The following is a 27,405-nucleotide window of genomic DNA, read 5'->3' on the forward strand; positions in this document are numbered from 1 at the left end:
TTCAACGGCTGTTATATGTTCCTCATAGGGAGCTTGCATGAACTGACTAACAACACTCACAATATATGATATATCAGGTCTTGTGTGAGATAAATATATCAACTTTCCAACTAATCGCTGATATCTCTCTTTGCTAACAGGAGCTTCATTACTAACATTACTCAGTTTGGCATTATACTCTGCAGGGGTGTCTACAGGTTTACACCCAGTCATCCCTGTTTCTTTGAGGAGATCTAGAGTATACTTTCGTTGTGAGACAGAGATACCCTCTTTCGATCGAGCCACCTCCATCCCAAGGATGTATCGCAATTTTCCCATATCTTTAATTTCAAATTCTTCAGCCATTTTTTTTAAGTCTCATAATTTCATCAGTATCATCATCGGTCAGAACAATGTCATCTACATACACAATAAGTACTGAGGTCTTTCTTAAACTCGACCTTTTTGTAAACAACGTGTGGTCTGAGTGCTCCTGATCATACCCCTGAACTTTAACAAACGTGGTGAATCTGTCAAACCAGGCTCTGGTGATTGTTTCAAACCATACAGTGACTTCTTCAATCTACAAACCTGATGGTTAAACTGGTGTTCGAAGCTGGGTGGAGGGCTCATATAGACTTCTTCTTCGAGTTTTCCATTAAGAAATGCATTCTTCACATCCAATTGGTGCAAAGGCCAATCTTTATTAACAACAACAGATAACAGTACCCAGATCGTATTGAGCTTGGCCACAGGAGAGAATGTCTCAGAGTAATCAATACCAAAGGTCTGGGTAAAGCCTTTGGCTACCAGTCTCGCCTTGTACCTGTCAATTGAGCTATCGGATTTATACTTGACAGTAAACACCCATTTACATCCAACTGTCTTGTGCCCCTTAGGAAGAGGGGCCTGTTCCCATGTTCCATTTCTCTCTAGAGCTCTCATTTCTTCCATAACTGCAGCCTTCCACTCAGGAGTTTCCATTGCAACTCGTATATTACTTGGAACCATTACCGTATCTAGACTGGTAGTAAGAGCCTTGAACTTAGGAGATAGGTTACTATATGTCATGTGCATAGGGAACTTTGTACATGACCTAGTCCCTTTTCTCAAGGCAATTGGAAGATTAAGAGACGAATCACGATTTTCCTCTTCTTCACGTTCCTTACTGCAGCTAGCCATCTGATTTATGGATCTTTCGTTAGAAGGACTTCCCACACAATCACCTTCCCTTCCACTATTCTCGTTTGCTAGAGTTATTTCTTCAGTGTTGTCTTCTCCATCAGTTTCTCCATCCTCCTCAATTCCCTCTATTTTCTCATCATTTGCACCAATTTCCTCTATTTTTTCATCATTTGCATCAATCTCTATATCTCTGTCCACTCTACAATTATTAGTCTCAACACAATCATCAGTATCACAAACAATTTGTTGAAGTATGACGTGACGTCCATAGCTCCTTGCTTACATTCATGGACTTGTTTGCGTAAGGTATAAAGGCGGGATGCATTCTGCTTCTGTGAATACAACTGTTGTACTGTATCCTAGATCTCTTTGGCAGTCGCTGTGTAAAGTAACGGTCAGCCAATTTGGGGTTCCATGTACTCACCAGAACTGATCATAGCAATGAATCTTCTGCTCTCCAGATACGTTCGTGGTTCAGGTTTGGCTATCTCCCCAGTTAGATAGCCAAATTTCTATCTTCCTTCTAGAGCCATTCGGATGGATTGAGACCAGGAGAAATAATTTTCGCCATTCAACTTTTCTCCAATAATAATCCCTGCAGAGTGTTCTATTGATCCAGATAAAGAGTTTACCGGGTTCTTGAAGCCTAGCTGTAAATTGGACGATTCCGGTTGAACAATTTTTGAGTTTGTACCAAGCACTGACCCAAAATTCGCGAGCTGTTGCTGGAGGAAAAGAAATCTGCTTTTAATCTCATCAGAACACGCCCCGATCAGACCTGTCGGAGAGTTCATCGGAAAAGCGACCGGATCGGTGTCACTGCAGTCAGAGAGGACCGGCCGATCCACCACCGGAGGTTACTGGTCAGAAAACCCACCAGCGAAGCCGTGGCTAGTCGAGGCAGAAAGGTCGCCGCGGCTTCGAACCCTAGGGCTGCGATCGAAGCCTGCTGGGATGCGTGAAGCCTGCTGGGAGATTGACCGAGTTGTGCGCGAAAGCTGCTGGAAGATTGACAGATCTGGTTGCCGTCGAGTGTTCTGGATTCGAGGAAGGTTGTGTGTGATCGACTGCTGCGACCGGATCTGTCCGCCGAACACCATCTGCACCTGGGAGATCGATGAGTCCGCGGCTGAAGGGTGACTGGGCATCGCTCAGATATGGACGCCGATTCTCTTTGATTGGGCGCAATCCGATCTATCTGTCGACGGATTGGGTTGTCGTTCCGATGACACTCATTTGTTGAAGAAGGTGAGGTAAGGCGGTCTCTAGGTATTGTTGGACAACTTCCTTAATCGTGTCAGCTATCTCAAAATTGGTCGTCGAAGGAGACACATCAATGGTGGCTAGGGTTTTGTGGCCTAGGGTTTCGTCCCCCAGGGAGAAAAAACTACGATCAAATCTTATTATTTTGTTACATTGAAATACAAAAAGACTCTTCAAATAAATAGATAGACAGGAAGCCCTAGGCCCATAAGAGAATTATAAATAAACCTCTATGGCAAACCAACCCTTTTTCGACATAAAGATAACAGAAATACAATATGTCATATTATAGACTCAAATAAATTTTTTTAAAGTAAAAAATATATAAATATGATGTAATATATTATAAATTTATAATATTACAAAATAATGGTTGTACAAAATGTTTTAACAAAACAGGTCCTTAATTTCTTGAAGTGGTAGAATTGTGTTGTTGTATTAGAGTCAAAGATGGGCTTTTAGATTATTCCAAATAATTAATACAAAAGGTTACTAGCATTAAATTATTCGCCTATTGTTTAAAAAATACTCTCATTCTTTGGGAAATTACAATACTACCCTCAATTCTTCACAACCGTTTCAAACTATCTTTTGAAGTTAAAATGTGTTTGAACATTGGATAAAAATTGAGACTTAGCACAATGTGAATATGATCTGAAATGAAAATTGAGATCTTAATCCACCATCACACTCATTATAGTCTCAGTTTTCATTCTAACGAATTTCTACTCCAATGATAGTATTAAAATTAACCTATTAAATTCGTGTCAAACAGTTGAACTGAGAATAACTCATCTCCATTCTTGGTTAACTCGAACATCAACTGATTAGAGATAAGACTTTCCAGCTGAGACAAAGCAAATTTAAAAGTACTGATGACAAATTTAGCCTCTTTCTGAATGTATTTCACCAATTGAACCAAATCAATCTAAACATTGATGTTACTACTAATTGTTGACAATATTTAATTGAAAAAAAAATCATCATATGGTGATGATGCTTCTCCAATAGGTGACTCTTCTTACAGAAAGATTCGGTAAATTGTAAGATTTGAAGAACTGAAGAACATAACAACTTGCATTCACAAGAGAATTTGTACAATTGAGTAAATTGTATTGTGAATTTTTCCTCCTATTTCAAATGATAAAAAAAGGGGAAGGAAACAATGAACATTTCTGCTTCAATGATCTTCCAAGCATCTAGCATTTCTTGCATTCTTGATAGATCACATCTTGAAGATATTGAAGAGTTTTGTGATAATTTAAGAATCCCATAAACCAGAAGTCAAAATTATCAACTGTAACTATTTCCATGTACTTCTGTGAAGGCTTCTTCACATTCTCACTCTGATTGATTCTCTCAATTTTTCCTACTGGAATCACTACCTGCAAACAACCATTTCTTTCGTGCTTTAGCGCAGAGAAAGCGAGAGAGGAAGATGATAACAACGACAATGACAAAGAACAAGAAAGCAACCATTTCTTGGCGAGCTTACCTTGTAATGGAATCGAACTAGCTCTCCAGTGGGGGAAGAAACTTTGATTGATCGGTCACTGCAGAAGGCGATCTTATTTGTGGATATGAAGAGCAGACCTGCAATGGGTCCAGCTGTGGTTGACAAATAGCAATGGACAGCCTTCAACAATTTTTCGCTATCTCCGACATTAAACAATTGCTTGAAGATTTTTCTCAATCCACCTACTTGAAGAATTCTAGCACCTAAGCTCAACTTTCCCTTTACAGTTTCCGTGATCTTAGATCCTAGTCTCACTGCAGTTCCATAAACCAAAAAGTTTCCATCAAACTTCCATTACAAACAGCTCACTTTGGATTGTAATAAGTAAATCAAAGCACATCGTTTTGTGATCCCAATTTTCTGTTCTCTATCTTAATAATGAACTAATAAAGTAGAACAACGAACTCACCGTGCTCCCGGACTCCATGCGCAAAGCTGTCTGCTCTTTTACCAAGCTTGTTCACCCTGCTAAGCATTGAAGCTTTACTACCTGCAAAATGAAGACTATTCTCAATCCAAAAACCCATTTCATGTTCATTCATCCATTTTTTGAACCATGAGTTTTTGGGGGGGGTGGGTTTGGGATTTCTTACATTGTTTTAATGCTGGATATTTACTGTCCGAAGAGGGCATGTTGTATTGGCCAGCAAGATCGGGTAAGAATCTCTGAACTGATTGCTCAACCTGTAATGCTGCTGATCCAATTGGAAATCCAATAACATGTCTCTGCAGTAAAGCTTCCATATTTGATTAATGAATAAAGAAAATTCAGCTATTCAAATTGTCTTGCTCGGAGTGGCTCGACCTCTGCAGCCACTCGCCTAGGATGTCCTTTACTAGCAATAATCAAGATATGTTTGCTTAATGACTAGTGTAGCATTCTTTGGTCCTCCCATTATATTTAAAGGGATCGAAAATTGTAGGTGAATCTTACTTTCTGTTGTCTGAGTCATCCAAGATGCATCAGAAAGAATAAAAAAATTAATAAAATTGGGAAAAAGAAAAAGAGATCTTAGGTTTAGTAACTTTAGAAAAAAAGCAAAACAGAATGCCTTTTGAAATATCTTCTACATCCTTAGAAAGCTTCAGAAGAAAGGCTAGTTTCTTGTAAAACAAGCCTTGTTCTAAGCATTAGCTCAATAAAAATTCCAAAAATTAGAAACCAACATAAATTTAGAATTATAAGAATATAAAAGCTAATATGGTCCTGGTACGTTGCAGTGGTGCTGAATGTAAATAAGTATCATGGAGAACAATATTCCTTCTTTATTGATTTTAGTTATTGAAATATATCGTGCTGATGTAATGCTAAAATTTTTCTCCCTAAAAGATAAACCCTTAATTTTTCAGCGTCATGGAGTTCGGCAAAGTAAAATGGAAAATGTAATGTCTGTTATTTAATACTCAAGAGGAAGAATGAGAGAACCAATATGATGACTTTTTTTGTTTTTCTCTTCAAAGAAAGAACTTGCATTAAACCTCAAATGATAGAGTAAAAACATCTATCCTACAAAAACCTTCAATCCGTTGAGGAAGAGGATCAACCCAACAAAGAGAGTCCATACAAAACAGGGCATATTTAAGAATTTTATGCGCTGCTTAGCTGCTTAGTTAGAACATTTAGGGGACATCTTGGCCGTTGAGTTGATTATTATAGTTCGTAGGTTATAATAGTTGAAAACACCAACTATTATAATTGGTGTCCTAAACGGGTGTGGCCCAAAGAACCCCTTACCAACATGAATTCTGATGATACCCTTTAGAAAATTGTATTGGATTTCTTAACCAACTCCCACCCCACCCAAAAGAATAATGATAAAACAAACAAGAAAGTATAGAAAAAGTTAGCTCTTGAAAATAGATCCCAAGACAACTTTTGAATCATAGCACTACAGATTCCTACTTTTCCTCAAATTGAAATGGTGAGGCTATGATTTTGAAACTTTTTGAGCTGGCAGATTGGCTTTCTGATGCCAGCTGACTTTTCATATACCAGCAATAAAAAGAAAGAAAGAAAGAAAGGTCTATGCAGCGCCCAATTGGTAACACTAACAACAGCCTGCACATGCTAAAAGGCATAACACGGTTGCATAGTTTTTACTTTTCATCAGAAATGACATTTGATATTATGTTATTCAGTACAAAATCTCAGTTGAACTACCTAATATAACCGCTTCTTTCTCTTCCTCTGAGTCTCTGACACACCCAGCATAAAAAATAATAAAAAAAAGCTTATAAGCATCATATTGAAGGTGAAAAAAGTAGTAGAACTTACATCAAACACATGGTGTACAAGATCCCCAAAGATATATTTCTGTTTCCTTATGGGTAATCAGGAAATCTCATTTTGATCTTATTTCATCCCCAAACAGTGTTAATGGGTCCTGATCATTAGATTGAACTAGAAAAAAAAAGGGGAAATCCAAGAATGATTCAAGTCGGCAGGTCAAAAGAAGAAGGGAATAAAAGGGTGGAGGGAGAGAGAAATTCATGACCTTATTCGAGAAGAAGATCAAGAGGGTCCGCATGTCGACTTGGAAAGTTGGAATTAAACTTGAAAATGTGGCAACCATACATTTTGGATTCAATCATTTGCGCCTATATTCATCAATTTTGAGTTGCAGAATGAACAAACCGTAAACTTGGATTCAAGAAAGTTTTTAAATTCTATGATTTGATATTCAAACTAGACGTGTTTAAAATTTTGTATTTAGATGGTAATTCTAAATTTAAAAATAGGTTGTTTCAATTTTTTCCAATTACTTTCGAAATATTATATTTTTAGTTATCAAATAAACTTTTTATTTTTAATTCTGATTTCAATTCCGTCTCTACCTTTTAAAGTTTTACAATATTACAACTTTATTCTTCATGTTTGAATTTTGTTTCAATTAGATCACTAAATTTTGATATTACATTTTTAACCTAGATTTTTCACTAAGGTCACGTTTATGCACATGCAAACTTAATGAATTAATGCAAATAAGAGATCCACCTCTTTTATATTTTTATGTCTATTGTAATTTATAGCGAAAATCAGCTCTATGCTTGACTCTAAAAATGTAATCATATTATATAATCCTAATCATTCAAAAAGATCATTAGTCTCATTCTCATTGATTATTACATAAGGTCCACACTATCTTTTTTTACTAAATTATTATCCATATAAATAGTCAGTATTGGTAACACGTTTTTTTCCTTTTGTCACTCATTTCTCTCTAGATCCATACACATATCCATATCAATAATCTACATCCACAACAAAATCACTATTGGTGTTCATAATTAAAAAAGTTAGCATTTTGTTTCCTTTTATCTTCCATTTTTCCCTAGTTCAATTAGGGGTGATAGTCAATTCGGTTTTGTTGGGTTTAGAGTCAATCAAGAACCAATCCAAACTAATCGATTTTATAAAGAAAGATCCAAACCGATGTCCAATAAAGAAAAAAAAAACCAATAGATTGATTTTTATTTGGTTCCATTTATTATCAGTTTAGTTCTCGATTTTTGACATTTTCTTTTTTCTTCCAAATTTTAATTTTTATTTCCATCTTTGTTTTGACTTGGCTCTTTTTGTTAACTTAGAATGAGAATTGGGTTCATTTCTTTTTTTTATAGATTAAATTTGGATTTTTTTTTTTGCACTTGCTTAATAAAAAACATAAACATTCCATAATAATTGGTCTTTTCTTTTTCCTAAACAATAAATATACATGCACCATAATAATTAAAACAGTATAAGAAGTTCGATTTGGTTCAGTTCGATTTGGATTGATTTTTCCAATCAAAATTCGTTTCGAATCAATATTTTTAAATTTTCTCTAAATACAAATCAATATGTCCAATTTTATACTAATAAACTAAACTAAACTAGTGAATCCATTAGGATTGATTTGATTTTTCGAATTTTTGATTTTTTGTTGTATTCCTAAGTTCAATACTCATATTCATATCAACAATCTATATCAATAATTTATATTTATATTGATACCAATATCCACAATTAAAAAATTTGCATTTCGTACCTTTATTAGGCGTGACCATATTTATGAGAACGATAATTGAGTGAGCGTTTTTGTTTTTATGCTAATTTTTTTGACATATTTGTTTGAAGATTTTTTTTTCTCCTATACGTGATTTATAGAGTTTGTTGCAAAAAAATAAATTAAACAACATTATTTTATTAAATCAAATAGTCGTAGGTTTTGTTTGAAAATAGTTAATTTTTCTAATGTATTTATATTAAGATTATGTTTGCTTCAAATTGAAATTAAAATGAGATGGGTGTGATTTAAGATAATTACTGCTCTAATTTTAAAAGTGTTATTTTCAAATATAGAAAAATGGACTAAAATATTTATAAATATAGCAAAATTTTACTGTCTATCTATGATAGGCTGTGATAAATTATTGCGATAGACTACAATATTTTGCGGTCATTTAAAATAATTTTTCATTTTGAAAATTATATTTTTTAGTTTAAATATAAGTATTAATTTTTCCAATTATAAAAATTTCAATAAGCAAATAAAAATGATAAAGTGTACATATTATTTAGTTACTCCGTTTTAATTAATTAGAAATATAAAAATGTGTAGTCATCTAAATTTTATTAAGTTTTCATATGGGAGTAACAACATCCATGAATATTATTTTTTATTGCAACCTGTTTCGAGACCATAAAAAAAATCTCATTTCTTTTGTAATTGATTTTCAATACGATTGGACCAAAATCTCATTGTAGGTGTAAATGTGGCTTAAATACTATATTAATTAATATAAAATAATTAAAAGAAACATAAATAATTAAAATTTACTATTTTTTATCGTTATTAAAATTAAATTTAAATTTTCATTTCACAATTATTTAGAATTAATCCATAAACATTATTGCCAAAGATGGTCGAAATTTGAGGTTAAAAATGCAAATTTTGAAATCTAGAGACTAAATTGAAATAAAACTTAAATCTTAAGAGAAAATTATAACATTTTGAAACCTAGAAACTTAGAAATCAAACTTAAAATTTAAGAACTAAAAGTGTAACGTTTTAAAATCTAGAGACTAAATGAAAACTCAACTCAAAATCTAGAGACCAAAATTTAAGTTTTGTAAAATTAGTATATATATATTTTACAAAATTAATTAATTGTATAATATAGATAATTTTTAATAGATATAAAATATAAAGAAAACTGTTGTTCTAATTAATGAGAGGGAAATGAGAAAAATGGGAAGTGTGTATTTCATTCTAGAAAAATCCATATAAATACATATCTCAAGTCTAAAAATAGGTTTCACAATGTTAGCAACTAATCCCACTAACTCCAAAAGAATAAGAACTTAAACTTGACTACAACTAAAAATAACTTCAACTATTTCCTAGAAACTAGGAATTCACTAGACCAACTCAAAAACTAATTTGCAGTTTTGAGTTATTAACATTCTCCTCCTAACTCAAATACTGCAAACACCTAACTTGCTCCTAAGATCTTGAAAACGACTCACACAAAATCCAGGTTCAACAAGTGATCATCCATCTTGATGTACCATGTCTTAGGAGCTTGCTTCAACCCATAGAGGAAAGCCTTCTTCAACAAATAAACCTTCTGCTCTTGTCCTAGTATGATGAATCTGTCTAGTTGCTCAAGATAGATCTCTTCTTCTTGCCATTTAGGAATACTGACTTCACATCTAGCTGATACACTTTTCATCCACATTGGTCACATCTAGCTGATACACTTTCCATCCACATTGGGCTGACACAGCCAGTAGCAACTTGATTGTGTCCATTCTTGCAATTGGTGCAAAAGTCTCAGAAAAATCAATTCCCCAAACTTGTGCATACCCTTTTTGATGAAAATGCCCCAACCTATTATGCCATAACTAAATTTCATTTACTTGATATTTGAAAGCTATCTACTCCTTCTCGAGTGGATCCAACGAGAAGCTCTTGTGCTGCATCTTTATTTTGAACAACTCATTCCCATTGGAATCAGAAATGAGGTACTTTCCTTCTTCAAACAACACTTTGAATCCCTTCTGTACTAATTGACCAACGCTTAACAAGTTTCGATCAATTTTAGGGACAAATAACACTTCAGTAATCAACTTGGTTCCAGCACAGCTCTCTATTGACACTGTGCCTTTCCCTTTTACTTCTAGATACTCACCGTTTCCTATCTTCACCCTTGATTTGAATGACTTGTCAAGTTCCTTGAACAACTCCTTGTCACTTGTCATGTGATTAGACATCCACTATCAACCAACCAACCATCACATTGAGTGACTGATGAAAAACAAGTAGCCACAAAGAGTTGATCTTCTTCTTGCTGTACTACAACATGTGCTTCTCCTTGTTGTTGAGTTTTTGCTTCCTTACAGAATCGTTCAATGTGCCCTAATAAATGACATCTTCTACACTTCACATCTGGCCTTCTCTAGCATCTGAAATGTGGATGATTCTGCTTCCCACAGTGCTTGCATGTACTACCAACATCCTTTGTAGCAGACTCTGAGCTATTGCTGCTACTTCCCTTCTTCTCTCTTCCACCTTCTCCTTGCTGCACTCTAGCTTTCAGTGCCCCCTCAATGCTTCCTTCTTGTCTCATCAACCCTCTGCTCATGTGCTTGCAAAGCACTAACCACTTCTATCACCTTGAGTTTTGAGAGGTCTTTAGTATTTTCTAAGGAAGCAATGGTTGCTTCATATCTCTCAGGTACTGAAACTAGAATCTTCTGAACCAATTTATTGTCAGATAAATTGGTTCCTAATGCTCTTGCCTTGTTAGCAATCCCAATCAACTTATCTGAGTACTCTTTAATGGACTCAGAATCCTTCATTTTCATTCTCTCAAATTCTCGCACTAAGTTCAACACTTTCATGCCTTTAATCCTCTTATCACCTTCATACTCACTTTTGAGGAACTCCTAGATCTTCTTTGCCTACTTCAAGGCCATAATTCTGTTGAATATGGCGAGAGACACAACTACATATAGGAAAGCTCGAGCTTTTTCCTTCTTGGTGACCCTCTCCTTGTGAGTCTTGATCTGATGTGTTGTTGGGTTATCAGGAAGTGGAGCAATCTCATAGTCTTGCTCAATTGCTTCCCAATAATCACAACCCTCTATGTAGGCTTGTATTCTGATAACCCATGCCTGGTAATTTTCACATCAAACATAGGTGGAGCCAATGAAGAAAGACCGTTTGATCCTAATTCCATCTCTAACAACTCTCACAGGTGTATCACTCAATTTCTCTCGGAGATATTTCACTGATTCTCACTCACAGATCCCTTAAGAATTAAGGGCTCTGATACCACTGTTGTTCTAATTAATGAGAGGAAAATGAGAAAAATGGGAATTGTGTATTTCATTTTAGAAAATTCCATATAAATACATATCTTAAATCTAAAAATAGGTTCCACAATGTTAGCAACTAATCCCACTAACTCCACAAGAATAGGAACTTAGACTTGATTACAACTAAAAATAACTTCAACTATTTCCTAGAAACTAGGAATTGACTAGACCAACTCAAAAACTAATTTGCAGTCTTGAGTTACTAACAAAAACATTTAAAAGAAGATAGAAAAAATATAAAAGAAGAAATATCACATTTATGAGGGTAAGAGATTCTCTCTTTTAGCCCATTAGAACATAGTTCAATTTATTTAGGTACTAATTTCGATTAAAAAAATCAAAATTTCTCACCATGTTGTTTTTAAACTCAAAATATAAATAAATAGTATATCTTCATTCTCATTCACAAGTAAAAAACTTTGGTAATGCTTAAGTCTCCCATGTTCCTCCTAACTTATTAAAAACATTATATATATATATATATATATATATTGCTAGTACAATTTTTTAATTAGAAATATACTGTTAATAGCAATATTTAATTTAACAATGACGAACCTTATATTAATATTATTTGAATTCGATTAGAAATGATTAATTAAAATTTAAGTGAAATTTTCACATATAGGAAAAATGTCAAACTATTTACAGAAATAGCAAAAAAATATTGATACACACTGATAAACTTCTATCTGAAGAAACATGAGGTCCATAGCGAAAGCAGGATCGTTCCCAAACTTTATTTTCATAGAAATCAAAATTTATAGAACAAAGAAAATTATGCATATCAACAAAAATTTTATAGCATACTGCTAAAGAAGAACTTAGGGTTAGAAAATATACACTTACCTTGAAGAACCAAGATCTTCATGATAATCCTCCTCGATCGGTCACGAATAGTCACGATCACAAATACCCAAAAATTGCAGAAACACAAAACAATTTGTTGGGCATCACCACAAGATAACCAAGGTATTCTCCTTTGATTGAGAATCCACGGGAGTTTTGTGGGTCCTGTGTTAATTTTTTGGAAGAGATGGAAATATTTTTGGAGAGGAAAAAAATTCTTTTGCAAGAAGATCTATCCTTAGACTACAGAGCTAGAGCCCATGTAACCAAAATCTTCTGAGTTGAAAATGATCACGTCAAAAACTACCCCACTTCCCACATTAGACTAAGAGAGAATTGAGGGGCGAGGAGTTGTTTCACTCCCTTTAATTTTAAAATAAAAAATTAAATTAAAAATATAATTTAAATTTAAATTAAATATATTATATATATAACATATAACCTATAGCTTTTAATTCTCTCATCAATGCATGATATTTAATATAAATTACATTTATACTAAATTTAATTATATGAATCAAATTCACATAATTAATAATTGAATCATATTCAAATATTCAATTCCTTTCAAATAAACTTTATATTATAATGTATCAAATACACTACATTAATTATCTCATATACAATTAAGTTCCTCAATTAATTTGAACAATTCAAATTAACCAAAAATTAATTTCATTCTCAATTATCCCAGTTGAGCTACTGAGGGGACCTTATGGACCTGTAGATTGAAGATTCAATGGTACTTAAATAATTAATTAAACTTCTTTAATTAAATTATTCAACATCCATTAACTTCTGGTCACTTCATTAAAGACCGACAGCTGCGCTCTTCGCACTATATTTTCGTGTCCATTGAATGTAACTAGTCAACTCCTTCACAAATTGTTCGTAAGTACAGCTGGAACAAAATTACCATTTTGCCCCTATACTTACATCTAACTCCTTAAGTACCACTGATCCCAATAAGTCATAATCCCATGACCAGACCCTTCCCATGCCAAGAGAGGGTGTAGCGCCACATTGTTCAAGCCCTAGAATCGGCCCTTAAGGAAGCAATTTATCTACTTACCCCGACATTGGGGAATGGGTAAATTCTATCTTGTGTAGCTGTGTTCCCAGATCCCCAATCAGACGAATCCCCAAAATGGTAGGCTTATTGACTCGGTGATCTGACCACTCTCACTCATACAAATCAAAGGACTGTCTTCATAGGTAGTTCACAACTCACTCAAGATTCAAGGCTCACCTATGGTCATCCTAGTGAAATGTAAGCCTCTATTATTAACGATGTTATATAATGAGATTAGTCATTTTGTGATCCAATCTTATACAAACTTCTTTGTATAGAATACCCATGCTCCATGTCTCTATATGAATGACCAAGATCAGATCATTTGTAGCACTTTACAATATTGTAACATCTACAAAACAGGTCATATTCGTAGTGTCACCAGAATAAGGTACCCAGTCTTATTAATCTACTACAAACCATTTGAGTTATCACTTAAATATAATCCACCTGTATGTCTCTACATACATGTTTAAACTACAAATGATAACCTTGGATGTTAGTTTATTGGTTTGTGGGTTAATGCTACTAAATGTCAAATAAAATATCTCATATTAAATAAAATATTTGCATATTACAATTACAAACTAGAATCCACGAGATTTAGGGCATCAACCCCAACACTAACAACTTTTATCAATGATAGACTTGTATCAGTTTCAATCACTGATATTATCAATGATAGACTTCTATCAGTTTCTATAACTGATAGACGAAATCAACATCTATGAGTGATAGACTTGTATAAGTTTTTATCATTGATAGACTTCTATCAACATCTAGCAGTTGTATCAATTTCTATCCCTGATAGACGCTTATCGACTTCTATCAGCGTCTATTTGTGATAGACATGGAATCAATGTCTATTACAACTATAATTAAATTTTGCTATCTTTGTAAATATTTTTTTTCTTATTTTTCTATTTTTAAAAATATCCCTAAATTTAAATAGTTGATTTCCTAAAAAAGAATAATCTGTAAAAAAAAAATTGAATAGTTGATGAGTTAGATAAAAAGTGTGCATATTTTAAAATAACAACACATCAACCAAGAAAAAAATGTGAAAGAATTTAAAATTAGAGAAACCATTGTTACTAGTTTACTATATGTATATTACAAAAAAAAAAATACCTAACACTTAGTATCTTAAAAGCCATTTGTCACTCTTCCATTTCTCCATGTGTCATTCTTCATGTTTTTCATATGTCTTGTAATTATTTATGCTTGGTGTCCATGTAAGACCACATTTTGGTTACCAGATGACCTATAGATAGTAGCATTTGGTGGAATTTAAAGAGCACACACATTGATGAGAAATTTCCATACATTTCATTATTTTCTTTAATTATTTTATTTTAATATTATATTTTCTCCATATTCGTGTTTTCGTTGTGCATTATTTTGCTCTTCAATTTTTTACAACACATTATCAACACGAGCTCCTGTCATTTCTCCCACTGAAGGTAAGTCCTAAAGGTAGGTCATTTTTTTTCTCTATATTATAATTAATAAATTAAACGTGATTTTTCATATTTTGGTACATATTAAATTTCTAATATAAATATAATGTTTTATAATAGTGTTACCATGACAAACCTTACAAAATTAGAATTTACAGCCTTTGACATTAATGACAATAATTATTTGTCATGGGTACTTGATGCTGAAATTCATCAGGATGCTATGAACATTGAAGAGACTATTAAAGAAGGGAATATGTATCAAGTCAAGACAAAATAAAAATTATGATTTTCCTTCGTCATCGTCTTCACAAGGAATTGAAAATGGAGTATCTTACAATAAAAGATCCCCGTATCTTACGAAATAATTTGAAGGAGAGATACGATCATAAAAAAACAGCCATTCTTCCTAAAGCTCGTTATGAGTGGATGCACTTGAGGCTACAAGATTTTAAATCAGTAATTGATTACAATTCTGGATTATTTAAAATCTTTTCAAACTTATTGTTATGCGGATATGTTAAATAAAACATTTTCTACTTTTCATCTCTTGAATGCTCCTGCAGCAGCAATGTAGAGAGAAAGATTTTTCAAAATATTATGAACTCATCTCATGTCTTCTTGTGGTAGAACAAAGCAACGAGTTATTGATGAAGAATAATGAATCTCGATCGACTAGAACAATACCATTCCCTGAGTGATTGTTGTGAATTTTGATAATCGTGGTCGGGGTCAGGGTCATGGTCGAGGTCGTGACTGTGGTAGAGGAAGGAATAATTATTATTTTCGTGGTGGTCATTTTAATCATTTTTTTTTCAAAAGAACCACTCGAAATGATGATCATAAAGGAAATGGTCCACAAGATAAGAATTCAAAAGGTGATGAATAAAAATGCTTCCAATGTGGTATGAGTGGGCATTGGACACATATTGTCGTACATCAAATCACTTAGTTGATCTATATCAAGCTTCCCTGAAGGAAAAAAGGGAAAAAATATAGAAACTACTTGTGCCTACCAAAATAATGAAATATTTAACCCATCCAATATGACAAATTTGGATGTGGTAGAATTCTTTGAATCTCCTGCAGAGAAAATCAGCATAGTTGATGGAATAACATGTGTTTTTTTTTACTTTGAAAATATCTAGAATTAATGTTGTTGTTGTTGGGTTTTATGTCCTAAAACTCGTGGATTGTCAACAATAAAACTTATTCTGAAAATTCAATAAAGTTGTTATTGAATATATGAATTACTTATTTCATTTTAGAAATAAATCCAATAAACTAAAAGATCCATGACTATTACAAGAGTACTTGAACTCTATGTGAAGATATAAGAGTAGATCAGGTTCGAGTAAATAGTCAAAATGATCTCTAGTATATGAATAAGATTGGGTGCCTTATTCTGGTAACACTATCGAATGCGGCCCAATCTATAGTTGTCACAAGGAGTTGTAAAGTGCTGCAGATGAAGTGATCCTAATTCGTACATGTGATGACATGAGGAGTGAGGGCATCCTGTGTAATGAGTTTGCACAAGATTGGACCATGAAATAGGTCACTCTTACTTTATAACGTTGTTTACTGTTTAAGACTGACTATTTCACAATGATGACCTAGGTAACTTAACCCGAATCCTAAGCTAACTATGAATTTCTATTTATTCGGGATTATCCTTAATATGCATATGTGAGGGTTGGCTCAACAACCCGACACAATAAGCCTCTCATTTCAGTAGTAAGACCAGATAGATAGTTGGGGACATAGGGTGCAAGATGGAATTCCCTTTTACATGTTTTTAGGGATAGTAGAGAGGTTATTTCTTTAAGTGCTGACTTCGGGTCTTGAACAAGGGGCCCCACCCTCTCATTGGCCTGAGAGGGATTTGGATTATTGATCGGATCACAAACCAATTGTTCATTAGAGGATCAGTGGGACTTAAGGAACAAAAGGTAATCTCAGGGATAAAATAACTATTTGACCCAGTCGTTATTACGAACAACTTGTAAAGGGTTAACTTACTAATCATGATTATATCGAGTGGACACAATGTATCTACAATGAGGGGAGTGCAACTTCGGGTTTTAGTGGAGTGACTCAGTAGTTAACGAATGAGGGTTAATTCGGTGTAAAGAGTTTAGCCAATTAATCTCGGATCGTTGAAGCCCATGATTTGTAGGTCCACTAAGTCTTCCTAGCTCACAAAAGGATTAGCCTTAGAGTAGCGTGATAAGTGGATTTGGAATGTTCAAATTAGAATTAAGGGAATTAGTAATTGTTGGGATTGGTGTCCTAAATCTCCTTGTAATTTTGTAGTTTGTAAACTCTGTATAAACATATTGTTATTAATAAAATAAGTGTTATTTTATAAGCATATACTCAATCCAATAAACTAAGATCTGAAATTATTTTATGTAAATTTAAACAAGTATGTAGAGACAACAGATGAATCTTGTTTAAATAATAACCTAAATGGTCTGTAGTAGATGGATAAGGTTGGGTACCTTATCCTGGTGACACTACGGATACAACCCACTTTGTAGGTGCTACAAATGTTGTAAGTGCTACAAATGATCTGATCCTGATCATTCATGTAGAGACATGTGAGCGGGGGTATCCTATACAAAGAGTTTGTATGAGACCGGACCACGAAATGATTAGTCTTTTTATATAATACCGTTGATAATAGAGACTTACATTTCACTAGGATGACCATAGGTGACATGACCTGAATCCTGAATGAGTTGTGAACTCCTGCTCATGAAGGCGGTCCTTTGATTTGTATGGGTGAGAGTAACCAGATTGCCAACTCAATAAGCCTACCATTTTGGGGATTCGTCCAATTGGGGAGCTGGGAACTCAGTTTCACAAGACGTAATTCACTCCTTCCCTAATGCAGGGGTAAGTAGATAAATGCTCCCTTAAGGGCTGATTTCGGGTCTTGAACATAGTGGCCACACCCTCTCTTGGGTAGAGAGGACTCAGTCATAGTGGAACTATGACTTATTGTTCATTAGAGGAATCAGTGGTACTTAAGAAGTTAGATGTAACTACAGGGACAAAACGGTAATTTGGCCTAACTGTAGTTACGAGCAATTTGTGAAGGGTCATCGCACTATTGATTGGTTATATCCAATGGACACAGAAATATCTGTAGTGCGAAGAGTGCAACTGTCAATCTTTAGTGGAGTGTTTGATAGTTAACAGATGATGGATAATGTAATTAAAGAGTTTAATTAATTTTTCAGGTACTATTGGAGCTTTAAGCTACAGTTCCATAAGGTCTCCTTGGTAGTTCAAAAGGATTATGTTGAGAATCAGTTTTGGGTTAATTTGAATTGTTCAAATTAATAAAAGGGAATTTAATTATATATGATATAATTCAATTAATTCAATTATATATGATATAATTGATATAATGTATTTGATATATTAATTGAAGGAATAAATATTTGAATGAGATTCAAATAGTTGTTTATTTAATATAAATATGATTTATATTAAATACCATAAAATAGAGAAAAAAAAACTATAGTTTATATTGGATGTGATGCAATATTAAAACTATAGGTAATAAATATAATATGATAAATTGGTCATCATATTTATTTATATTATTTATTATTTTGAATAATAATTCTTTTTTTTCCTCAAAAACTACCTTAGTTATTGGTTATGGAAATTTTATGGCAATTGGAATAAAATGAAAAAGAGTTTTTCATTTTTACAGCTGAGAGGCTAACACACAAAAGAGAATAGAACACAAAGAGAGACTATACGATAGTCCATACGACAAACTCAGAGCATATACGATAGGCTCTCTTTGTCTATGCGATAACCTAAACGACCAAGAAGCTAGCTATGCAATAGTGCTTCTTCGATCGTCTTCTTCCTCCAAACTCACAAATCCCCTTAACCAAAATATTCAGAGCCCATCACTCCTGGGTTCTCAGCTTGAGCATACCGAGGAATCCGAGTGGTAGTGTCCCTGTTGGTTCGAGGATCGAGTTGCTATTTGCTGCTTGTTCGAGAGGAGGGTTTGTGACTTGTTCGAAGCGTTCGTGAACAAGTTGGATCGATGGATTACTTGAAGAACAGTTCTTCAAAGGTATAATCTCTTAACCTTTGTTTTATTTCAGCAACACGCTGTAATTTAGTTTCTGATGATTAACCCGTTCTGTATGACTGTAAATTTATACGTTCAATCACAACGGAATTTGGACCATCCGCTTCCGCTCAAGGAACTTGTCATGTTGAGTTTCCCTTCAATAATTATATGTGATATAATTGCACGTTTAATTTTGGAATTAAGATAATCAATTAATATTTAAATATGTTTTAAGTATTAAATTCATGAATGGAGATTCATGGTAGTGGAATTGGTGATTAATTGATTTAATATTTGATATTAAATTAATTAAATTGTTTAATTAATTTTATTAGAAAATTAATTTTGAATTAATTTTTGTAAAATTAATAAAATTTCAATTTCAATTATCAGAATTAAAACTAAAAGGAATTTTGATTTTGAAAATCAAAGCTGAAATAAAATTGAAAAATGGAAAAGTTGAAAAATTGAAAAAGTAGGATTTTCCCATTTCTTCAAGTTGACAACTTAGTCACCTTCCACTCAATTTCTAGCTCAAATTTGAAGTTGGAGCTGGAATGTTTTCAGACATTTGAGTGTTTTCATGAATGACTTGTATATATCACTCAGTTTGGAGTGAAAATCGGACATGCAAAACTCATAATTGGGTTGAGAAATCTCAAGGTTGAAGAAGGGTCTTCAACAGTGAAAAACCAGTGACATCTTCTCCTTTGTTTCCTAATTCAAGCTTATTTTGAGTCCCAAAACTCAATCTAAGGCACCAAGAGGATAGTAGGGAAGACTTTGTGGCGGTTCACATCCTAAGGAAGAAGAAATTGTAGCTAGCATTCGTGATTCAAGTTGATCTTCAAAGGTTGGTAATGAAACCCTCTTTTGAACTCATGTGCATGCTGAATTTAAAGCCAAAATTAATGAATTAGAATGCTTAATGATCTATTTTTCTTCCGTTGCATGTTTTCTAACTCTAACAATTGGTATCAGAGCATCATTTAAGCATTCAATTTGGTTTACTTTTGGCTTGGTGGGTGTTTTTCATAAGATATATGAAAAGGGTGAACTAATATCGTTTTTTGAGTTTTGGCATTAAGATTGTCTTCAATTATGTTGTAATTATTGTAATTAGATATTGATTGATATGTTGGGGATGATGCCCTAAACTCTCGTGTCCTGTAGTTTGTAAACACGGTTTTGAACAAACGCTTTTGATATATAATATATGATATTTTCTTCACTTCTGTCAATGAACATTGGATGTTTTATTTGCTTTACCACCAACCAATAAACTAAGATCCCTGGTTGTCGTTTGTAACTTAAGCATGTATGTGGAGACATACAAGTGGATCATGTCTTAAGTGATAACTAAAATGGTCTATAGTATATGAATATAGGAAGGAAACCTTATCCTGGTAACGCTACAGATCCGGCCCACTTTGTAGAATAGTTACAAGTGTTGTGGCTTGCTACAGATGGTCTGATCCAGATCATTCATGGCGGGACATGCGAGCCAGGGTATCCTATACAAAGAGTTTGTATAAGATCGGATCACGAAGTTTTATAGTCTCATTATATAACGCTGTTCATGACAAAGACTTCACTTTACTAGGATGACCATAGGTAACATGACCTCAATCCTGAGTGTGTTAGGAACTTCTGCCTTTGAGGGCGCTCCTTTGATTTGCATGGGTGCGAGTGGCCAGATCGTCGACTCAAACCTACTACTTTAGGTATTCGTCTGATTTGGGAGTTGGGAACTCAGCTACACAAGATGGAATTCACTCCTTCCTCGAAGCAGGGGTAAGTAGATAGATTACTCCCTTAAGGGCTGATTCCGGGGCTTGAATAATCTGGCGCCACACATCTTCTCATAGCCCGAGAGGTGTCCACACATAGTAGAACTATGTTATATTGTTCATTAGAGGAATCAGTGGTACTTAAGAAGTTAGATGTAACTATAAGGGCTAAACGGTAAATTGGCCCAACTGTACTTACGAGCATCTATGAAGGGTTATCGTACTGTTGATTGGTTATATCCGATGGACACAGAAATATATCTATAGTGAGAAGAGTGCAGCTGACAGTCTTTAGTGAAAAGTCTGACAGTTAACGGATGGTAGATCTCGTGGCTAAAGAGTTTAGTCAGCTATTCACGTACGGTTAGAGCTTCGATCCATAGGTCCATAAGGTCTGTGAAACTCAGATTTCAATCTCCCTACTTAAGTAGGTAATTAAGGGAATTAACTACGCATAAGTTAAATCCTATATTAAAGAGAAGAAAATTTCTAAGTGTTGAATAGATTTTCCTTGAGTAGCTTTAAGTTAAGCCTTAATTAGTGAAATTTGGCTAAGTGTAAAGTCAAAAGAAACCATGCGTGTGGTGTTAAGAAACATTAAATGTATGAGATGAGGCTGAGTTAATAGAGGTTTAAAAGAGATTAAGCATTAAAGCCAAGGGGCAACCATGCATTGACCTGTGAGGTTGGACGCATGTTAGCCGAAGTATTGGTAAGAGGCATTGCCAAGGGCTGCTCATGCAATGAGGATGCGTGAGCAAGAGCGAGAGAACGAGACCATTGCGCACAAGGCGCTGAGAGGACGATTGTATAGCTATAGGCGGCGCTGAGCAATGCGTTGAACGATTGTGTAGATGTAGGCAACGCTAAACGATGTGAAGCGATGCGCTAGACGACAGAGCTACATGATAGGTGATAAGCACTACACGATCAGCATAAGCGCTAGACGATAAGCGCAGAAGCTAACGATAGCGATAGATGATAGCATTAGACAATAGCGCTAAATGATGAGCAGACGTTAAACGATAAGCTTAAACGTTAGACGATGCATTAGGCCCGGGCGCTGGGCGATAGAAGCAAGCACTACACGATGGCGTTACGCAATGAACATGAGCACTACACAATAGGCAGAGTGTTAGATGATGGGCGTTGCGCGATAGACGCAGATGCTGGGCGATGGCGTTACACGATAAGCAGACGCGTTAGATGATGGGCGTGATGCGTTAGACGATATGCGTCAGCACTACACGATGGAGCTAAATGATAGGCGCTAGAGCTATGCAATAGGCTATGCGCTATGCGTTAGTGAGACCGTTGAGAGCGAGAGATCATTAAACGATTGAGCTATGCGATGAGGAATAGGTGCTATGCGATTGAACGCAGGTACTAGATGATTGCACGACAACAAGAGGGCTGAATGTTAAGAGACTGCGAGAGATTCATTAGACGATGGAGCTAAGCGATGATGTACAGGAGATGCACGATGGACTAAACAATGGAGCGGTGCTGAGGCTTACGTTACGCAAGGCTGATGAACTCACCCGGAAAAATGACTATACCGAGAGAAGGTTGAAGTTTGAGTTAGTAGGAGCTGGACGAATAGAGTTTCATGCAAAGAGAGTCTTATGCATGAGGAAGACAACTCAAGCAGGTGAGTGGCATGAGAATAGGTGAATGACAAGGAAGAAGGTGGTGGCAAAGCATGATGCAAACACTCCAAAGTAGGAGGTGTCTTGCGTTGAGACTTAGTAAAGATGAGAAGGATTGGTTCCTTTGGCCTATAAATACCACCACAAGATGTTTCTTCATTTCATAACTCGAAATCCTCTTCAAAGAATGTAAAGAAGAGTGTTAGAAGGTAGATTTGGAGGAGACTATGCGTTGATCATGAAGGCCATGCGTTGGTAGCAAGACCATGCGTTTGTCAAGTGGTTCCAAGAGAAGGAGATGCTGTCGGACAATGTGGTCTGGAAGTAGCATCAACTTGGGACGAGGAATTCTCCCAGAATACTCGTGCATTTTAAGTGATTTCAAAGCTACCTGAAAGCTCTAAGAGTCTAGCTTTCAAGGTTACTGTTTAAGACTGACTATTTCACAACGATGACCTAAGAACTTAACCTAATCCTGAGCTAACTATGTACTCCTGTTTATTCGGGATTATCTTTAGATTTGCATGGGTGAGGGTTGGCTCAATAGTGCCAGCTCAATAAGTCTCCTATTTCAGGGGTAAGACTGGATAGATAGCTGGGGACATAGGGTGCAAGATGAAATTCACTCCTACCCGCTTTTAGAAATAGTAGAGAGATAGTTCCCTTAAGTTTGACTCCGAGTCTTGAACAAGGGGCCCCACCCTCTCATTGGCCCGAGAGGGATTTGGTTTATTGATCATATCACAAACCAATTGTTCATAGAGGATTAGTGGGACTTAATGAACAAGAGGTAATCTCGGGGGTAAAACAACTATTTGACCCAAACATTATTACGAACAACCTGTGAAGGGTTTAATTACTAATCATGGTTATATCGAGTGGACACAATGTATCTACAGTGAGGGGAGTGCAACTTTGGTCTTCAGTGGAGTGATCCAAAAGTTAACGAATGAGAGTTAATTCGGTGTAAAGAGCTTAGCCAATTAATCTCGGATCATTGGAACTCATGATCTGTAGGTCTACTAGGTCCCCCTACTAGCTCACAAATGGATTAGCATTAGAGTAGCGTGATAAATTGATTTGAAACGTTCAAATTAGAATTAAGGAAATTGGTAATTATATGTGATATAATTACATATTTAATTTTGGAACTAAACGAAATTGGAGAATCAATTAATATTTAAATATGATTTAAATATTAAATTCATGAATTGGAACTCATGGTAGTGGAATTGGTGATTAATTAATTTAATATTTGATATTAAATTAATTGAATTAATTAAATTATTTAATTAATTATTAATTATTAATTTTATTAGAAAATTAATTTTGAATTAATTTTTTGTAAAATCAATAAAATTTCAATTTTAATTATTAGAATTAAAACTAAAAATAATTTTGATTTTGAAAATCAAAATTGAAATAAAATTTAAAAATGAAAAAGTTGAAAATTTTAAAAAGTGAGATTTTCCCACTTCTTCAAGTTGACTTAGTCACCTTCCACTCAATTTTCGGCTCAAATTTGAAGCTGGAGCTGGAATGTTTTCAGACATTTGAGTGTTTGCATGAATGAATTGTATATATCACTCAGTTTGGAGTGAAAATCGAGCATGCAAAACTCACAATCGGGTTGAGAAATCTTAAGGTTGAAGAAGGGTCTTCAACAGTGAAAAACCTTTGACACCTTTTCCTTTGTTCCCTAATTCAAGCTTATTTTGAGTCCCACAACTCAATCTAAGGCACTAAGAGGATAGTAGGGAAGACTTTTGTGGTAGTTCACATCCTAAGGAATAAGAAATTGCAGCTGGCATTCGTGATTCAAGTTAATCTTCAAAGGTTAGTAATGAAACGCTCTTTTGAACTCATATGCATGTTGAATTTAAAGCCAAAATTAATGAATTAGAATGCTTAATGATCCTTTTTTCTTCCATTGTATGTTTCCTAACTCTAAAAGTTGTTTTCTTTAATCTGTCTTCACGTTTTTTCTTAGTTAATGTTGGCCTTTGTATATTCTAAGTGTCGTTTTTCTTATTGCAATTATTTTCTTTTAATGAAGAAACATAGATCATTTTCATATGTTAGGTGATTAAAAAAATGAGCAAATAAGATATATATCTGGCAAAAAGTGCAACTACACACACAATACTTATAAGTAAAAAATACTTTTCCAAATTGACAATGCTGGAAGCAAAATGAAATACAATATTAGGTTCTGCAAACTTGATTGAAGTTGGAAAAGCAAATATTATCTTTCCTAGAAGTGTAGAATTTACAATTCATAATGAATTGTAATTTACAATTGATAATGAATTGTACTCTAGTCAATCAAAGGGAAATCTTATAAGTTTTAAAGATATACGTTGCAATGGTTATCATATGGAGATTGATAGTAAGAATACTGTGAAATATCTATATTATCTCTACCCCCTCACATGAAAAACATGTATTGGAAAAGTTACTTATTTTATCTTCTGGATTATATTATACTCATATACGAGTAATTGAAACATATGCAACAATGAACTTGAAGTTTTTGAATCCAAACATAATTACAATTTGACATGATCGATAAGGTCATCCAAGGTCTATAATGATGAGAAGAAATATTGGGAATTCACATAGACATCCATTAAAGAGCCAGAAGATTCTTCAATTTAATGAATTATCATGTGACGCTTTCTCTCAAGGCAAATTAATAATTAGACCATCATTAACTAAAGTGGGAACTGAATCACCTACATTTTTTGAACGAATTCATGGTGATATATGTGGACCTATTAATCCACCAAGTGAACCATTTAATATTTTATGGTATTAATAGACACATCCAGTAGATGGTCACACGTGTGCTTATTATTAAGTCAAGATTTTTTATTTGTAAGATTACTTGCTCAAATAATTAAGTTAAGTTCACAATTTTCTGACTATACAATTAGACCATCCATCTTGACAATATTGGTGAATTTACATCTCAAGTTTTTGATAATTATTGTATGTCAATTGGGATAAGTGTTGAACATCTTGTAGCTCATGTTCATAGACAAAATGGTTCAGTAGAATCATTTATAAACGTTTGCAATTAATTGCTAGACCATTTCTCATGAGAGCTAAGCTTCCTACATCTGTATGGGATCATGTTATTTTGCATGTGGCATCATTTCTACGTATTAGCCAATAGTTTATCATAAGTACTCACCATTATAATTAGCTTATGGCCATGAGTCACATATTTTCCATCTGAGAATTTTTGGATGTGTAGTATATGTTCCAATTGCTCCACCATAACGTACTAAAATCGGTCCTTAAAGAAGGTTAGGAATATATGTTGGATTTGATTCCCCATCAATTATTAAATATCTTGAACCCTTGACAGGTGGTGTATTTATTGCATGATTTTCTGATTGTCATTTTAATGAGACAAATTTTCCAACATTTGGGGGGAGGGGGGAAATTAAGAAGTTGGAAAAAGAAATTACATGGAATGCATCGTTATTGTCTCATTTAGATCCCCATATAGATCAATGTGAATTTGAAGTTAAAAAAAATAATTCAATTGCAAAATATAGTAAATCAGTTATTAGATGCATTTATAGATGTAAAGAAAGTAACTAAGTCACATGTACCAGCTCCAAATGATCATTGAAAATTGATATCCCAATACAACAAGTTGTCACTAATGAGTCTGAAACAAACCAGAAGTATGGTAGACCAGTGGGTTCAAAACATAAAAATTCTCGAAAAAGAAAAATAGTCAATAGTCAAAAAGACCTGGTTGAGGATGTAAATACCCATAAAGAAATCTTTGACATATGAAAAAGGTGAAATACCTAAAGATAATAATGACATTTCAATAAACTATGTCATGATAGGAAAAAGATGGAATCGAACTAATGTAGTTATTGACAATATTTTTGCATATAATGTTGCTCTTGATATTATATCTGAAAGTGATGATTCTAAACCAAAATCAGTTGAAGAATGTCGAGATAGAAAAGATTGACTTCAGTGGAAAGAAGCAATTGAGGCATAATTAAAATCACTTTGAAAACATTAAGTTTTTGGACCAATAGTTCGAACACTAGAAGGTGTCAAACTTGTGGGATATAAATGAGTATTTATGAGAAAAAGATATGAAAATAATAAGGTCATAAGATATAAAGCAAGATTAGTTGCACAAGATTTTTCACAAAGACCTGGTATTGATTAGGAGCATATATATTCTCTAGTGGTGGATACAATTATACTAAGATATGTAATTAGTCTAGCTGTGTATGAAAGTCTCAACATGCACCTTATGGATGTAGTCACAACATATTTATATGGATCTCTTGATAATGACATTTATATGAAAATCCTAGAAGGATTTAAGATACCTGAAACATATAAATCAAGTTCTCGAGAATTGTATTCAATAAAGTTACAGAGGTCACTATATGGACTGAAACAATCAAGACGAATGTTATACAATCGCCTGAGTAGATATTTGTTGAGAGAAAGATATCAAAATAATTCAATATGTCAGTGTGTTTTTATAAAAAAAATTATGGTCATAATTTTCTATCATAACTGTACATGTTGATGATTTAAATATAATTGGAACTCTCGAAGAGTTTTCAAAGGAAACAGAATATCTTAAGAAAGAATTTGAGATGAAAGATCTCGGTAAAACAAAAAAAATTTCTTTGTTTGCAAACTAAGCATTTAGTAGATGAGATATTTATTCATCAGTCAACTTATACAAGAAATTTTCTTAAAAGATTCTATATGTACAAAGTGTAGGGATCAAAGCTCTAACACAATGGAAAAAAACACAAAACCATAATCGAAATTAATTTAGGAATTCCGAAATACTAGTACACCTGGAAATTAAAAAAATCACAAAGACTAAAAATAAATAGCCTACTGTAAAACTAATCTAAGTTAAGCATGCAATAGAAAAAATTCTACAAAGAAAGGAATAGAAATTCTTACTCTCGTTTGACGACTCAAACGGAATGGCCAATCTCCTTTTTTATTGAAATCAATGAACACCACCAAAAAGGCTGCTTCTTTATTCTTTGAGATTGAGGAATGTAGGTTTGTGGAAACCAAATCTAATTGGAAAGAAGGAAGAATTTTGAGAGGAAATTTTTTTTCACAGAGCAGTTCTGTATGTTAAATCTCAATCACCT

At 34.0% G+C, this 27,405-nt stretch overlaps 2 protein-coding genes across 4 annotated transcripts; both read right to left on the reverse strand.

Moving 5' to 3' along the window:
• Positions 1-3,476: 3,476 nt before the first annotated feature.
• Positions 3,477-6,626, reverse strand: LOC120092766 (GEM-like protein 4). 3 transcript variants are annotated; one of them, XM_039050960.2, is made up of 6 exons: positions 6,439-6,626; positions 6,219-6,344; positions 4,537-4,669; positions 4,353-4,433; positions 3,923-4,197; positions 3,477-3,812 (listed from the first exon to the last, which is right to left on the reverse strand). In XM_039050960.2, exons 3-6 carry the CDS (start codon positions 4,574-4,576, stop codon positions 3,627-3,629), a joined length of 582 nt encoding a protein of 193 aa, XP_038906888.1. In that variant the 5' UTR covers positions 4,577-4,669; positions 6,219-6,344; positions 6,439-6,626; the 3' UTR covers positions 3,477-3,626. The 3 variants fall into 3 exon arrangements, with proteins under 3 accessions (XP_038906888.1, XP_038906886.1, XP_038906885.1); XM_039050958.2 differs by having other exon boundaries at positions 6,219-6,612; XM_039050957.2 differs by having other exon boundaries at positions 4,537-4,887; positions 6,219-6,555.
• Positions 6,627-9,863: 3,237 nt separating this feature from the next.
• Positions 9,864-10,787, reverse strand: LOC150031974 (uncharacterized). Its single transcript, XM_090308340.1, has 2 exons — positions 10,590-10,787; positions 9,864-10,202 (listed from the first exon to the last, which is right to left on the reverse strand). The coding sequence occupies exons 1-2, from the start codon at positions 10,785-10,787 to the stop codon at positions 9,864-9,866; spliced, it is 537 nt and encodes a 178-aa protein (XP_090164466.1).
• Between the last annotated feature and the right edge of the window lie 16,618 nt (positions 10,788-27,405).

This window comes from Benincasa hispida, chromosome 12, assembly GCF_027475165.1.
Source record: "Benincasa hispida cultivar pf3 chromosome 12, pf3_genome.v1.1, whole genome shotgun sequence".
NCBI classification, from domain to species: domain Eukaryota; kingdom Viridiplantae; phylum Streptophyta; class Magnoliopsida; order Cucurbitales; family Cucurbitaceae; genus Benincasa; species Benincasa hispida.

What these genes read in the sequence shown, in the direction of transcription:
- LOC120092766 (XM_039050957.2), bottom strand. Translation starts at nt 4,687, where the DNA reads ATGGAAGCTTTACTGCAGAGACATGTTATTGGATTTCCAATTGGATCA. An exon ending in ATATCCAGCATTAAAACAAT is followed by an intron (nt 4,434 to 4,536) that starts GTAAGAAATCCC and finishes TTCATTTTGCAG; the next exon opens with GTAGTAAAGCTTCAATGCTT. An exon ending in GCATGGAGTCCGGGAGCACG is followed by an intron (nt 4,198 to 4,352) that starts GTGAGTTCGTTG and finishes ATGGAACTGCAG; the next exon opens with TGAGACTAGGATCTAAGATC.
- LOC150031974 (XM_090308340.1), bottom strand. Translation starts at nt 10,787, where the DNA reads ATGAAGGATTCTGAGTCCATTAAAGAGTACTCAGATAAGTTGATTGGG. An exon ending in AACTCAAGGTGATAGAAGTG is followed by an intron (nt 10,203 to 10,589) that starts GTTAGTGCTTTG and finishes GTTGGTTGATAG; the next exon opens with TGGATGTCTAATCACATGAC.